Source organism: Delphinapterus leucas, chromosome 1 (genome assembly GCF_059928025.1).
Source record: "Delphinapterus leucas isolate spDelLeu-1000000601 "Yukka" chromosome 1, BTC_Dleu_Yukka2, whole genome shotgun sequence".
NCBI classification, from domain to species: Eukaryota; Metazoa; Chordata; class Mammalia; order Artiodactyla; family Monodontidae; genus Delphinapterus; species Delphinapterus leucas.
This window is the reverse complement of record NC_143129.1, coordinates 67,179,993-67,197,119: the sequence shown is the minus strand read 5'-3', so window position 1 is coordinate 67,197,119 and position 17,127 is coordinate 67,179,993. Positions and strand designations below refer to the sequence as shown.

General features: G+C 38.5%; 1 protein-coding gene across 3 annotated transcripts in view; it reads left to right on the top strand.

Annotated features, from left to right (window-relative positions):
• The window catches only part of TBX19 (T-box transcription factor 19), a 70,391-nt gene that overhangs the window by 15,899 nt on the left and 37,365 nt on the right, over window positions 1-17,127 (top strand). For all 3 annotated transcript variants that reach the window (XM_022560128.3, XM_022560126.3, XM_089911473.1), the window contains exon 1: window positions 1-17,127. This exon is cut by the window's left edge and continues 15,899 nt beyond it. In XM_022560128.3, the coding sequence (XP_022415836.1) occupies window positions 16,931-17,127 (197 nt within the window). In that variant the 5' untranslated portion in view covers window positions 1-16,930.

The window sequence follows — 17,127 nt, the reverse complement described above, 5'->3', positions numbered from 1 at the left end:
AAGATGGGTGATGGGTAGCCATTACTGTGTAAGAGCTGAAATTGACTAAAATCAACCACAATTTATTGTCCAAGCCTTCTCCTCAAAGTTGCAAGCCTTCAACAGACCCCAGAGTTCCAAAATAGTTATATCAGACAGATTCTGCCAGTCCAGTTATTGTCTAGGTGAGGAGACAGATTCCTGGTGCTTTCTACTCTGCCACTTTCTCAGAATTTTCATTATCTTTTACTTGCATTGTTTCTGTTAAGAAATCAGTTTTATGATAGCTGGTGCATCTTTGAAAGCAGTCTATTTTTTCCCACCTGGCTCTTTGTACTCAGTATTTTACTGTGATGTAATTAAATGTCCATTTCTTTTTACTATCTTTTTAGAACTTTTAGGGCTTCATGAACCTTTACCTCAGTGTCTTCCATCAGTTTTGGAATGGTCTTAGCTGTTATCTCTTACATTAGTTTTCTCCTCTCCTTCTGGGACTCTAATTAATATGATAGACAGTCTCACTTTATACTTTATATCTCTTACCCTATTTTCTGTGTGCTTTTATTTCTTTACATTTAATTCTAGGTATTATTTTCTGACTTCTTCCAGTTCGTTTGCTCTTCAGCTGTGTCTTATATAATGTTGAACCTATCCACATTGAATTCTTAATTTCAGTTGTGTTTTTAGTTTTAGAGTTTTCATTTAGTACTTTAAAAAATAGTTTCCAGTTTTCTGCTGAAAGATCCCTATACTATCTTTTATCTCCCTGAAAATGGTCAGCATGTGTCTGTTAAATCCATTTTCTGAAGGCCCTGATAGTTCTGTTTATAGTGTCTTTTGGTTTTTCTGGTTTTCATTCATCGTGTCTTGTTCCCTTGTTTGCCTGCCTATTTTTTTTTAATAAATTTATTTATTTTATTTACTTATTTTTGGCTGCGTTGGGTTTGTTGCTGCACGCGGGCTTTCTCTAGTTGCGGTGACTGGGGGCTACTCTTTGTTGCGGTGTGTGGGCTTCTCATTATGGTGGCTTCTCTTGTTGCCGAACATGGGTTCCAGGCACGCGGGCTTCAGTAGTTGTGGCACACGGGCTCTAGAGCGCAGGCTTGGTAGTTGTGGCGCACGGGCTTAGTTGCTCCGCGGCATGTAAGATCTTCCCGGACCAGGGCTCGAACCCATGTCCCCTGCATTGGCAGGTGGATTCTTAACCACTGCGCCACCAGGGAAGCCCCTGCCTGACTATTTTTATTTTGTGCTAGGTGTTGCATTTGCAGAAAGCTATGTTGAAATAATTTGAAGCCTAGAATCTTCCATAGATGATTTATATTTACTTCTGGCAAGTGGTTGGGAGTACCAGCACTGAGGTTAATTTCAAGGTGATTGGTAGCTAAGTTACTCCTGGTTTACTCTATCTCCTGGTGCACAGCTCTTCAAGGCCAAACCCAAAGATAAGGAGGATCCATCGCTTGTTCCCCTCGTTATGTCCTAGTCTCCTTGCCCCTACCTAGATTCAGGAAGCCTTCAGAAGTGCTTGCTAGACCCTTAGTCTTTTCTTTTGGAATCAGCAAATCTTCCCAGAAAAAGCACTCCAAACACCCAGATCACTTCCCCAGACTCTGTCTTCTTCCCTATCCTGACTTTATAATTCCTCACCACTTTGTTGCATCTCTGATGCTTTCAAGTAGATAATTATATTTTGTCCAGATTTTCTGTTTGTCCTCAGGATGAGGGTTGGTTCAGATTATTTGGCTTGCTATTAATGGAAGCAAAAATGCCCTCCTATCAACTTTTGCGATGCCCTCTATCATAATCACAAATGGCCTTTTCATGCTTTTTATGATGTTTAAGCTTTTGACTAATAAGAGTAATGACCTTATTTAGCCTCCTTCCCTGCCTTTTTAATTTTATTTGCATTTTTTGTTCAGCTTTCACATTTTCTTTTTTTATTTGGCATCTTTTCTCGAGTTATATCAAAGCTGAATGCAAAAGAAAAAAATTGTGTTGTGAATATGTCTATATATGCAGGGTAAAATTTGTTTTCATTCTTCCTGTCTTCCTCATAAAAAGAGTAGTTTGTTGGGCCTTAGAAATTTTTTGTTTGGGAATTTAGTATTAGAAGATACTATAATATTTAGTAATTTAGGTAAAATGCTTGAGCTGTACATTTTTTAAAAACTTATCTTTTGGTTATTCATATATATATAATTAAAAAATTCTCATTAGACATATATATTCATAGTGGGTAATTAATAAAAATCTACTTTCAATTTATTTTCATCTGAATTATTTCATGGAACTCATGATTCTGTTTTCTGGAGTTATGTTTATCCTAAAGCTAACTTAGGAAGAAGGGAAGAATGTTGGCCTCTAGGAAGAACATCAGAGAACTTGATTTAAGGTAGATAAGCCAATCAATCAATGGGCAATATCTCCAAAAATCACTAATAAGTTTCTATATAGAAATGTCTTATTTTCTAAACAAGCAAGTAAAACTTTACTCAATTATCATGAGATTGGGGGATTAAAGTAAGAAATTAAGGAATGTGTCAAACCGTGAGGTCCATTGAGGATCAAACTTGAGGTTGCTTCTATTTGAACATTTTCATAAATATTCCTCCGGAGGAATTACAGGTGAAATTGAGAAATTTGTAGATAATGCAAAATCCATCTGCAAAGTAAAAATTCTGAGCTGATGGGAAAATGCAGGAAAATCCAACCAAATCTTATGAATTGTCACAAAAGTGGTAGATGACTAAGCATACAGTGAAAAGCAACCCAAATTGTGTTTATGATCGTGGGCTCCAACTTGCCATTTGCCACCTAGAAACTCAGGGCCAAATTAATTTTTGAGTGAGGTTTCTGGTGAAAAATCACAGATATTTGGGGGTCTGACAAATAGATTGCCAGTGGCTTTGTAAAATCTAACCTTTCAGACGTGGAAAAGGGATGAGCTGTTGGCATGGGAGGGTATCTTAAAAAGCTCTTGTGACGTTGATTTGGAACTGACCCCAGACACTAATGAAAGAGTAATCCTCCCTAAATCACCCCAAAGCTAGTAATCCCTAGGGCTGCATGTTGGTGATTAAAAAAGAAAGGTAGGAGCAGCTGTCTTTTTGTTCAGTTTAATTATGACCCAGTACCTGGGTGAGTGTTAATTTCCTGGTGGCACTGTAGGTGGGTGGAGAAAGGTGTTAGGTTTCTGCACGCTGCAAGGACTGAATGTGCAGACATGAATTCTGCCTGGTGTATGGCCAGGGATGTGGACACTGTTCAGGGGAGCTCAAGCTCATGAGCTCAGGTTGCGTGGCGTTCAATTTCTGCCCTTTAAGTCTGAGACGTGGGCTGCTGTGTGCCAGAGGACACAGCAGTGCTATCAGGTATCAGCTAGACTGCACACCTTAATTAGTAGCCCCCCATCTCCAGCAGGGCAGCTGCTGGGCCTGTGGGGTATAACTCCATTAAGTCATCAGCAAGAAGAGGAACATTTAGCCCCCTTAATCCCTTTAGCAGCATTCAGCACCAGAGGTCACAGAACTGGGCATCTGCTTTCTCAAGTTCCCAGTTCCGAATATTCAAGTGGTGTCTAAGGGTGTGTTCACAGACAGCCTGTGAGCTACTGGCTGTTCTTGGAAATTAATGCCCCAGCTCATGGTGAATGTGGAACACCATTCCTCCCAACTCATCTCCTCTGTGTTTTCTCTATTTGAGAATGGTCCTATTGTCTGCCCAGTCATCCAGCCAGATGCTTGATATCATTGCATATGCCTTCTACCTCCTAAATAGCTCTCGCATCTACTGCATCTTCTCCTTTTCCATTGCACCTGCCTTGTTCTCCTTCACGACCCCCCTTGAGGGTTTCTGCAGCATTCCCCCTGCCTGCCTAAAATCCCATCACTTTCCTGTCCAGCTTCCACATTGCCACCAAAGCAGTCTTCCTAAAGTGTCAATCTCCTCAGGTTGTCTACTTGCTTAAAGTTACACAGTGGCTCCTAATCACCTATAGCTGCTTTTGCTAATCTTCAGTCATCTTCTTACCATCTTTGTGATGTTCAAATTTTACCTTCACTATTGCTTTATTATTATTTTAATTTAAACCACATCTCTCCTTTTAGTTTTACTTTTTACTTGTCCTCGGAAATACTATCCTTAAAGGCATGGGTTTCACATGCTAGTTACAGTTCTCTGCTGTAACTACTATAATAATCAGTGTTAGGCTGCGTGCCACCTAAAATTGTTTCCTTGTGGGAAATACTGAATATCCAAAGCCATTTATCATTTCCTCTCTAGCCTAATATTCCACAGGCTTGACTCCTTGTTATTGTTTGAACATATACAACCTTCCAAAACTGAGTCAAGAAGAAACAGACAATTTGAACAGACCGATCGCTAGTAGTAAAATTGAATTTGTAATAAAAGCTCCCAGCAAACAAAAGTCCAGGACTGGATGGTTTCACAGGGGAATAATACCAAACATATAAAGGAGAACTAATACCTGTCCTTCTCAAACTATTCCAAAAAATTGAAAAGGAGGGAACACTCCCAAATTCATTCTGTGAGACCACCAATACCATGATACCAAAACCAGACAAAGATGCTACAAAAAAAGAAAATGATATCTTTGATGAATATAGGTGCAAAAATCCTCAACAAAATATTAGCAAACAAAATCCAGCAATATATAAAAAGGATCATATGCCATGATCAAGTTGAATTTATTCCAGGGACACAAGGATGGTTCAGCATTCACAAATCAATCAATATGATACACCACATTAATAAAAGGAAGAATAAAAATCATATGATCATTTCAATAGATGCAGAAAAAAGCATGTGAAAGATTCAACATCCATGATAAAATCTTTCCAGAAAGTGAGTATGGAAGGAACATATCTTAACATAATAAAGACCATTTATGACAAACCCACAGCTAACATCATTCTCAATGGTGAAAAGCTGAAAGGCTTTCCTCTAAATTCAGGAATGAGACAAGAACGCCTACTCTCACCAATTTAACATAGTATTGGAAGTCCTAGCTACAGCAGTCAGCCAAGAAAAAGAAATAAAAGGCATCCAAATTAGAAAGGAAGAAGTATATATGTATAACTGATTCACTTTGTTATAAAGCAGAAACTAACACACCATTGTAAAGCAATTATACCCCAATAAATATGTTTAAAAAAAAAGGAAGAAGTAAAACTGTCACTACTCACAGATGACTTAATACTTTATATAGAAAACCCTAAAGTCTCCACCCCAAAACTATTAGAATAAATGAATTCAGCAAAGTTTCAGGATACAGGATTAATATACAGAGACCTGTTGCTTTTCTGTACACTAGTAATGAACTATCAGAAAGAGAATGTGAAGAAAAAAATCGCATTTAAAACCACATCAAAACAATAAAATACCTAGGAATAAATTTAACCAAGGAGGTAAAAGACCTATATTCTAAAAGCTATAAAAAAATTGATGAAATTGAAGATGATGCAGAGAAATGAAAAGATGTCTCATGCTTTTTGATTGGAAGAATTAATATTGTTAAAATGACTGTACTACCCAAAGCAACTGCTATCAAAATACCCATGACATCTTTCACAGAAGTAGAACAAATAATCCTAAAATTCATACGAAACCACACACACACACAAAAGGAGTTATAACCCTCCCACACTTCAGACTATACTACAAAGCTACAGTAATGAAAACAGCATGGTACTGGAGCCAAAGCAGACACATAGATCAATGGAACAGAATAGAGAACCCAGAAATAAACCCATGTACCTATGGTCAATTAATCTCTGACAAAGGAGGCAAGAATGGAGAAAAGGCAGTCTCTTCAATAAATGGTGCTGGGGAAATTAGATACCTACATGTAAAACAATGAGATTAGAATATTTCTTCACACCATAAGCAAAAATAAACTCAAAATGGATTAAAGACCTAAATGTAAGACCTGAAATCATAAAACTCCTAGAAGAGAACATAGAACAAACACTCTTTGACATAAATCATAGCAATATTTTTTGCAATCTGTCTCCAAGGTAAAATAAATAAAAGCAAAATAAACAAATGGGACCTAATTAAACGTAAAAGCTTTTGCATAGCAAAGGAAGCCATCAACAAAAGAAAAAGACAACCTGCGGAACTGGAGAAAATATTTGCAAATGATGTGACTGACAAGGGGTTAATATCCAAAATATATAAACAGCTCATGTAATACAACATCAAAAAAATTACCCAATCAAAAAAAAATGGGCAGAAGATCTGAGTAGACATTTTTCCAAAGAAGACATACACATGGCTAATAGGCACATGAAAAGATGCTCAAGATTGTGAATCATCAGAGTAAAGCAAATCAAAACAACAAGGAGAGATCACCTCACACCTGTCAGAATGGCTATTATGAAAAAGCCTCCAAATAAATGTTGGCAAGGATGTGGAGAAAAGGGAACCCTCATAAACTATTGGTCGAAATATAAATTGGTGCAGCCATTATGGAAAACAGTATGGGAGTTCCTCAAAAAACTGAAAATAGAACTACCATGTGATCCAGCAATCCCAACCTAGAGAATATTATACTAGTGAAATAAATCAGAGAATGACAAATGCTGTATGATATAATTTGTATGTGGAATCTAAAAAATAATAGAAATGACTGTATATAGCAAAACAGAAACAGACTTACAGATATAAAAAACAAACTAGTTGTTACCAATGCGGAGAGGGAAGGGGGGAGGGGCATGTTATGGGTATGGGATTAAGAAATACAAACTACTATGTATAAAATAGATAAGCAACAAAGATATGTTGTATAGCATAGTGGAATATAGCCATTATCTTGTGATAACTCTTAATGGAGTATAATCTGTAAAAATACTGAATCACTATGCTGTACACCTGAAACTAATATAATATTGTAAATCAACTATACTTTAATAAAAATATGTTATGATACCTCTAAAAGTATGTCATTAAATAAACACAATGGTTTTTTCTTAATAAACATGAATTTTTACTTCATTGCATCTGACATATTAAACAATAAATCAATCACTAATTATAGAGGACCTACTATATGCTAGCTACTTGACTTTACGGTTAAAAGTAGTAAGAGCTTATGATATTGGAGGCAAAACAATTTAGTGATTTAATCTTAACATGTAGATATGAAGCTCTATTTTAAACTATCGAAGATATGATACCGAATCACATATTGTCTAAGATTTAACTCTACAGGTAGGCATCGTGCTGTAAAGACACCTGAAGAGAGAAAAAAACGAGTGATTTGTTTTCTAAGAAGCTTGACCAGAACCCCTACTTATAAAATATGCCAGGGACCCACATGTGAGGCTTTTAGAAAATAATTCAGAAAGTGGCAACTCACTGTCATGGAAAGCTGGAATAGCATATTATATCTGAGGAAGAGAAGACTTCCAAGAGGGGTTTTGAGCTTTTTTTTTAATATGTAAAATAATTGGCTTGCTGCAACTAGAGAACACCCACATGCAGCAACGAAGATCCAACACAGCCAAAAAAAAAAAAAAAGGTCCTTTGCTAGTATGTAAAATAACAACAGTTATAGTAGTACCACCAATATATATCAAAGGGAATGCTAGATTGCTAGAGCTGGGAAACACCTTTGGCATCATTTAGTCCAAGGATTTTGAAATGTATATTTAAAGTTTATATATCTATTCTTAAAATATGAGAACACCTTCCCACCTTTTCTTTAAAAAACAAACAAACAAAAAGTTCCATGGCAGCCCATTATCTAACGTAGAAAAAAATTTCTGTGATTGAAGGATGTTCAGTGGAGCAAGAGGAAGGTGGGGTGAAGATTCCCACCTGCTAGTTTCCTGTTAACTGTCCAGCCTAGCAAGGGGATAGAGGACCACCCATGAGGTATTCCTTGATCCCTAAAAGTGCACTTATTTGTGCACTGGGATGCTCTGTACTCAGGTGGAGATTCACTGGGGGTGGGAGGGTCATTTCTTTTCTAACTCTTTCCCTGGTTCACGTCTTATTGGACAAATCATTTTTCCTTCTTTACCTAGTTTTTTCATCTACTATAATATGGAGATGATTAGGATCTCCTGATTTCATCATTAAGTTGCTGAATGAATAAATTCCTGGAGATAGATGGGTTAAAATAAAGTCTATCTATTTGGACTATAAATTGGTACTCAGCCTTCAGAACGAGAATGATGCAGACTGAAATGGATTTACCATTTACTTGTTATGTGACATGGGCAGCATACATAATCTCTCAGAGCTGGAGTGCCCTCCTCATTTTAAAAAAAGGGGATGGCAATGATTCTTTACAAGGTTATGAATATTATATGAGGTCACTCATATAACACATAATACAGTGCCTGGTCTATAGTAAATAATCAGTATAATGTAACAGTTAAGAGAATAAACTCTCCTTAGGCTCAAATACTGGCCTTACTACTCATTGTCTAGATGCCCATGGACAAGTTACTTCACCACTCTGAGTTTCAACTTTTCTCACCTAAAAAATGGATATAATTATAGCACTTACCTTATAGACTTGTTATAAGGATTAACTAAGATAATGCATATAACATAGTTAGCATATTTTGTTCTTGTCAATTAGCACTGCTTCTAAAATTACATGTGTAATTTTAGAATGTGTAAGAAAACAATCATTATGTTTTCCCAAATATTTGTTGTCCAGAATTCTTATCTAATTATTTAAAATGATAAAAAATGGAGAAACAGCATATATGTAAGTATAAAAGATTGGTTAGATAAAACATGACCCATTCATAAGATGGAATAAGTTGCAAGCATTAAAATAACAATGTAGGAAGCTATTTGATGATATGGGAAAATATTCTTTATACATTGTTAAAAATAATAAATCTTATTAGTATTTTATTTACTCATATGTTTAAAAACTTATTTTAAGGAAAAACCCAGCATTCATCTGTCCCTCTCTCCAAAAGTAGTCACTTTCCTTTCTTTTTACTATTTCTTCAGCCATTTATCTCCAGATTTTTAAACATTGTATTTGTACTGCTCTTTCTTGATTTTTCAATTTTAGGCAATATTTACTGTCTTCCTACCATAGAAGATGAGAATTTAGCATCCCCTTCCTCTCACAATACAAGCTTCCCCTTCTCATCATTCAACTGTCATCATTCTACTAAATCAACGTTTAATATTTACTTTTTTTACAATTTTGGTTCCAGCTGAGCTGTTATATACTGTGATTACATTTCCTTTCTTCGACAACTTGTTTTTTCCCTTGTAGTTCATAGTTGCTTCAGTTTATTTCATTTGTTTTCTTGCTTGTTTGTTTTTAATATACTCTGGTAGGCAGAATTCGAAGATGGCTCCCTGGTGGACATGCCCTGTGTAATCCCCTCCCCTTGGGTGTTGGCAGGACCTCTAAATATGAGGAAACATCACTCCTGAGATTATGCTAATTATATGGCAAAAAGGACTTTGCATATGTAATTAAGAATCCTAATCAGTTTACTCTAAGTTAATATAAGGAAGATCATCTTAGGTGGGTCTGGCCTAATCAGGTGAACACTTAAAAGAAGTTACCTAGCAACTTCTGAGCAAAAGGGCATGGGAAGTATTGTAAAATTTTTGATACCCTGTAGGTCGGAAAATGTATTTATTCTAGTCTCACACTGGATAGTTTGAATGGGTATAGAATTCTGAATGAATAATAATTTTCCATCACAATTCTGAGAGCATTCATTAATTTTCTTGTAGCTTTCAGGTTGTTATTGAGAAGGCTGATGGCATTATAATTTATGATTTATTGTATATGACCTGTTTTTTTTCTCTAAAAGATTTTTATGTTTTTTTTCTCTTTATCACCAGTGTTTAAAGTTTCATAATGATGTATGTGTTTTGGAGCAGATATATATTTTATTCATTGTGCTGGGCCCTCCATGGACTTTTCATTCTGGAAACCTATGTTCTTCAATTCTGGGAACTTTTTCTGTATTATTTATTGGAGAATTTCTGCCCCTTTGTCTTCTCTGCTCTTTCTTTTTGGAACTCATTGTCACTTTGTTTTACTTTCTTAGAGATTTCATCAACTCTATCTTCCAAGCTCTTATTGAATTTTAAATTCATGTTTTGATGTCTTTGATTTTCAAGAGCTCTATTTTGTCCTCCAGTTCTTCCTTCCCTTCCTTTCTGACCCCTTTTCTCTTCCTTCCTTCCTTCTCTCCTCTCCTCCACAATTCCTCCCTCCCTCCCTTCCTTCCTTCCTTCCTTCCTTCCCTCCTTCCTTCCTTCCTTCCTTCCTTCCTTTCTCCTTTCCTCCTTTCCTCCCTCACTTCCTTCCTTCCTTCCTTCCTTCCTTCCTTCCTTCCTTCCTTCCTTCCTTCCTTCCTCCCTCTTTGTCTTATTTCATGAATGCAAGATTTTCTTTTATGTTTAACTGGAAAATAGTTATAGTTTTCTTTTGTTATATTTTGCTCCCTGCATGGTCTCTGTTTACTCAGAATTCCTTTTTAAATTTATTTATTTATTGCTTTGGTCTCTGACTTCCGCATCTGATGTCTGATGGTCTCTTACTGTCATATTTAAGGCTGAGGCACATGCAGGCATACCTGGTTTATTGCACTTCACAGATAGTGGGTTCTTTTTACAAATCGAAGGTTTGTGGCAACCCTGTGTCGAGCAAGTCTATCAGTGCCGTTTTTCCAAAAGCGTTTGCTCATTTCATGTTTCTGTGTTACATTTTAGTAATTCTCACCATATTTCAAGCTTTTTCATTATTACTATATTTGTTGTAATCTGTGTGATGTAACTATTGCAAAAAGATTATAACTTCCTGAAGGCTAGCATTTTCTAAATTCACTCTTTTTTTTTCGGTATGCGGGCCTCTCACTGTCGTGGCCTCTCCCGTTGCGGAGCACAGGCTCCGGACGTGCAGGCTCAGCGGCCATGGCTCACGGGCCCAGCCGCTATGCCGCATGTGGGATCTTCCCGGACCGGGGCACGAACCCGTGTCCCCTGCATCGGCAGGCGGACTCTCAACCACTGCGCCACCAGGGAAGCCCCCACTCTTTTTTAAAAAAAAAATGATTTATTTGGCTGCTCCAGGTCTTAGTTGCGGCATGTGGGATCTTTCAGTTGCGGCATGTGGGATCTTTTAGTTGTGGCATGTGAACCCTTAGTTGCGGAATGTGGGATCTAGTTCCCTGATGAGGGATCAAGCCCGGGCCCCCTGCATTGGGAGCGTGGAGTCTTAGCCACTGGACCACCAGGCAAGTCCGTGAAGACTAGAATTTTCTGATGGTTAGCATTTTTTAGCAATAAAGTATTTTTTTAGCAATAAAGCATTTTTAGCAATAAAGAATTTTTTAATTAAGGTATGTACATTGTTTTTTAGACATAATGCTATTGCACACTTAATAGGCTACAGTATAGTGTAAACATAACTTTTATATGCACTGGGAAACCAAAAAAATTTATGTGACTCTCTTTATTGCAATATTTGCTTCGTTGTGGTGGTTTAGAACTGAACCCACAATATCTCTGAGGTGTGCCTGTAAATGCCAATGGAATGCCTATGTGCATGGGCAGAGTTTTACAAAGGTTGGCTTTTCCCATTTGATTGGGGTTGGTGATCATTGGGGATGGGTCATTGCATTGAGGAATCACCAAGTCTATTACCTAAGGAGTGTGTCATAATACTCTGTTTTCAGTATGTTCCTCACCACTACCCCCACCAGCGACTGCTGTCTTTGAGTACAAATCCTCTCAAATCCCCTCTCTTCTGCAAGTCATTCTCTTGTTTTCTGCTGCGATGGGTAGGCACAATTGCCTGGCTGAGGGGTAAAGATCTCAAAAGTTAACTGTTTCTTAAATAAAATTTCAAGAAATTTTCCTGTTTGGTCCTAGCCAGAACTACCTGCCCACTCTTCCTTTCAGAGGTATATGATGCATCAAATCCCTGAGATATTTCAGAGTTTTGTGGCACAATGGCTTGCTTCTTATTGGCTTCTTCACCTTGAAACTTAGATTTCAACTTTCTCTGATCTGCCTCATCAGTTACCACTCAGCCGTTTGTTTTGTCAGTTTCCAAAATTTTGTTGACATCTCTTATCTGCTGTTGTTTCCTCTCTTGTACTCCTCAACTTTGTGGGTTTACATTTCATTTTACCTTAGTACCATTTTAGAGCTGTTTGGAGAGCAGATAGAGAAGAATGTGTTCCATCTGCCATGCCTACTCAGAAGCATTTAAAAATTCCATTTTTAAAGGAAAAAGTATGCATATATTGTAAATAAAAAATATCTACACCAAACCTGTTAGCAGAGGTCATCTCTGGGTGTTGCGATTATGGGTAGTTTTTCTTTACTTGCTTATATTTTTCAAAATTATCTATAGCAAGATACTTAGTAACTAGAAAACAGTGATCTAAGTAAAATGATATTATTAGATAGCTGTCTCAGTCAAAGCATTTTATATTAGTTTCAAATCTAATGATTAGCTGAATCATATGAAATTGCTATTTTTTCAAATAAAACAGTGGTTGAATAACAGTAATTTCATATGGTTCAATCTAAACTATCTAATATAGTACAGACCTTAGAGGAGACATAGCCTGGAAAGTGAAGCCATCGTCTACTCAGGTCAGATTAAAAGTCAAGAGAATGTAAACCATCTTTTATTGCTAGGTGACTCTTGGGGTTCACCCCAGAGCCATTGCCTGTGCTATTCTCCAAGGGCCATTTTTTACTGGGCCCACTGGCTGAAGATATTCATGTGCTAACCTAGTTTTCAGCGGCACACTGATTTGGATATAACTGATAAGAAAAATAGTATTATTTCCTTCTTTTCTCCCTTACTGGTACGCTTCACACATATCTGTATTGGAATTCCCTGGGCATATGCCTTTTTCTCTCTTCTAGATTGTTACAGTCTTTGAAGGTAGGGATCCTCATCTTACTGGTATTTATGGATTGTTTGAGGAAACACTGCTCAGTGTATCACACAGTGTTTTCCTCTAAAGATTCATAGGAGAAATTTCTCTTGGGCAAATGGCTTGTTTTTAGTTTAGGAGCACAGTGTAATGTATGCCAGATTGTATTTCCCCCACTTTACACGGGCTGCTAGGAAGCTCAGAGCCACACTTGTGCCATAGTTCTAAGCAGTTCCTTCTTGAAATCTCTGCTTAGATGTCTTGTGGTTTTTCTATTAGTTTCTTATTGCTGCTGTAACGATTACCATAAACTTAGTGGCTTAAAGCAACACAAAGTTATCACCTTACAGTTCTGGAGCTCAGGAATCTTAAATCAGTTTCACTGGACTAAAATCCAGGTGTTGGCAGGTGTTTCTTTCTTCTGGAGACTGTAGGGGAGAATCCATTTCCTTATCTTTTACAACTTCCTGGGCTTGTTACCCCTTCCTCCGTTTTCAAAGCCAGCAGCACATTATCTTCTCTTCTCTCTGACTTCTGCTTCTGTGCCTACATCTTTTCTGACTCTGATCCTTTTTCCTCCTTCTTATAAAGACCCTTGTGATTACCTTGAGCCTACCCTGATAATCCAGGATAAAATCTCCCCGTCTCAAATTTTTAACTTAGTCATACCTGCAAAGCCTCCTCCCCCCGCCCCTTTAATAGATTTTAGTTTTTAGAACAGTTTTAGGTTCACAGGAAAATTGAGCAGAAAGTACAGAGATTTCCCATATACTTTCTACCCCCATACATGCATAGCCTCCTCCACTCTCAATATCCTGCACCAGAGTGGTACGTTTGTCACATTGATGAACCTACATTGACACGTCATCATCACCCAAAGTCCATTGTTTACATTCTTGGTGTTGTACCCTTTTGGTGTTGTACATTCTAGGGGTTTGGACAAATGTATAATGGCAGGTATTCATTATTGTGACATCATACAGAGTATTTTCACTGCCCTAAAAGTCCTCTGTGCTCTGCCTATTCATCTCTTTCTCCCAACCCCTGGCAACCACTGTTCTTTTCATTGTCTCTATAGTTTTGCCTCTTCCAGAGGGTCATATAGTTGGAATTATACAGTATGTAGCCTTTTTTGGATTGGCTTTTTTTCACTTAGCAATATACATTTAAATTTCCTCCAAGTATTTTCATGGCTTGATAGCTCATTTCTTTTTAGCACTGAATAATATTCCATTGTTGGGATGTGCCAGTTTATTAATTCATTCACCTACTGAAGGACTTCTTGGTAACTTCCAAGTTTTGGCAGTTATAAATAAAGCTGCTGTCAACATGTGTGCAGGATTTTGTGTGGACATAAGTTTTCAACTTGTTTGAGTAAATACCATGGAGTGTGATTGTTGGATCGTGTGGTAAGAGTATGTTTAGTTTCGTAAGAAACCACCAAACTGTCTTTCGAAGTGGGTGTACCGTTTCGCGTTCCCACCAGTGGTGAGCGAGAATTCCTATTGTGCTGCGTCCTTATCAGCATTTGGTGTTGTCAGTGTTTGGGGTTTTGGTCATTCTAATAGTCACGTAGTGTTAACTCATTATTGGTTTAGCCTGCATTTCCCTGATGACATATGAGGTCGAGCAGCAGAGTTCCTTTTTATCACGTGAGGTAACATATTCACAGGTTCTGGGGATTAGGGCATGGTCATCTTATTTAGACTGTCACAATCTTCTCAATATTAATTCCGTGAAAATGAAAATTTTTCTTTCCCTAACTAAAGCAGTACCTCTGTAAACCCCTCTCCCTGCATCCTTCCCCATCTCAGTAAATGGCCCTCGCATCTAATAATCATTCACTGCAGACACTCCCTCCCTCCCCCCACATCCAGTCCCTCATGTGCTTCTGCCATATCCACTTCTAAGATGTATCTAGAGTCCATCCAATCATGTGTCTTTGTGGCCACAGCCACCACCCTAGGCTAAGCCACCACCATCTCTCGCCTGAACCACCATAACAGCTCTCTAATTTTTCTCTTCAACTCTTGCCTTTTACTATATTCTCTATAAATCATCCAGATTAAAAAAAAAACAAAAACCACAAAGCAAAACATGCCATCTTCCTACTTTAATACACACTAATACAGTAGTTTCCTTTCTCATATGGAATAAAATCTAAACTCCCTCCTATAGCTCATAAGGCCCCTCTTAAAGCACATCTCACTCTGCTCTCTTCACCACCATATTCTTGCCACGCCAGCCCCCCTCATTTTTCTCTAAATGGCCCAAGCCATGCTTCTTGCATGTGGTTCCTCTGCCTGAACTCTTCCCCCAACTCTTTCCTGACTAAATCCTTGTCATCTTTTTGGTCTCAGCTGAAATGTCTCCTCCTCAGAGATGACTGTCCATACAGCCCCACATTGCTTTGCACCCACTTTTCTCCACCACCTCACCCCTTTACGTAGTCTTCATAGACTTATCACTATTGGTAACTACTCAGCTGTTTACTTTATGTCTTTCATCTTCTCTCTCAGGTTGTTAATTCCACGAAGGCAGGGCCATTTCTGCTTCATTCATCATTGGATTCTTCATTGGTATTTGGCACTTAGGAGGCACTGAATGCATTTTGTATATTATCCTCACCCTGACTTTATCTTACCTTTTTGCTTTTATTTTCCTTTTTTAAGGGAAAATACATTTTAAAAAAAAATTTCCTTTGTGGGAGTATAGTTGACTTACACTGTTGTGTTTGTTTCTGCTGTACAGCAAAGTGAGTCAGTTATACTGTTTTCCTTTTGTTTGGATCTTCTATGGCTTTCTGCTGTAGCAAGAGAAAAACTCACAAAGTCCCAGGATCTACTCAGAGTTGAGGAGGTAGAGCTATCTCTGCCCTTCGCCCCTCCCCAGTTGTACTATGTGTCATGGGTAAAAGAAATGTTTTCTACTAGTATTATCTCCCAAGGGGAAAGTGGGATTCACCCCAGAATGCCAGATAGGCCATGGACCATCTAAGGGGAAAGCCAGAATGCCTTTCTGGACTTGGGATTAAAATTGCTCTGCCTAATAATGTAAAAAGCTTATTTTCACTCACTGGGGGCAGAGTGCTTCCTTAGACTAATATGATGCTAAATGATTTTTTTTTTTCTCCCACTGGCTAGGTTTGGAGATAAGAAATACTTAGGCTGTGGATTCTAGGGAGGAGGAACCAGGTTCAGAGCTTGTCTGCTTGCAGAGGCAATGAGGACACTTGAGATGAGCAGGGTGTGAATGTGTAGGATTCCTCAGGAGAGCGATGACCAGTAGGGGATACCCTGGGAGAAAGAGGTCCTTAGCACTTTTCTCCTGATCTCTGACCCTTGAGCAGGTGGCACACAGAGTACCTTCCTTCATTCTGCGACACAGTTGTCGTATTCCTTGGCACAGTGCCCTTGGCCTTCCATATATGCTATTCTATTCAGAGCTAGCGAATAGCTTATGGATTTAGGTTCTCGACTGGGTCAGGAAAGCCTGTATTGGCATCAAGTTTGTCGATCCTCCCCAGGACCTCTTTCCCTATAGGTGCCACATGCCATGATTTATACACAAACATGATTTGCCTGATTGTTGCAGTCTGGGCCCAGAACAATTTTAATTAACAGGAAAATGGTCCTCAATCCACCGATTAGACCTCTTCAGGTACAGCAAGATAAAAGCCTGATAATTTGGATGGAGTACTCTTCTTAAATGTCTACTCTATACACAGCAGCCAATGGGAAAGCCAGGCTGTCTCCCACCTGATCCAATGAGTAATTAAGAGAGGGCTTTTTCTTCCCCATCTCTCCCCTCCCTCCATCCCCCACCCCAACTAAAGCTTAACAGGTTGGTGTTATAATTTGGAGACTTTCAGGGGTGTCATGCTAGGAGCTTAGGCAAGAGACAGGGCGTCTCTCCCCCAGCTCCCCAGGCATGTCCAGCTGGATTTGAAAAGCAGGCAAGTGACAGGAGAAAAGAGGTGGAAGCAGGCAAAGTAGGTAACGTTTCTCAGCAAAGTTTGAGAGGGGCCTGTGGCCATGAGTGAGCTGGGCACACAGAAGACCAGCGATGGCACCGTCTCTCGCCTGCTCAATGTGGTGGAAAGTGAGCTTCAGGCAGGGAGGGAAAAAGGCGACCCTACGGAGAAGCAACTTCAGATCATCCTGGAAGATGCCCCTCTCTGGCAGAGGTTCAAGGAAGTCACTAATGAAATGATCGTGACCAAGAACGGCAG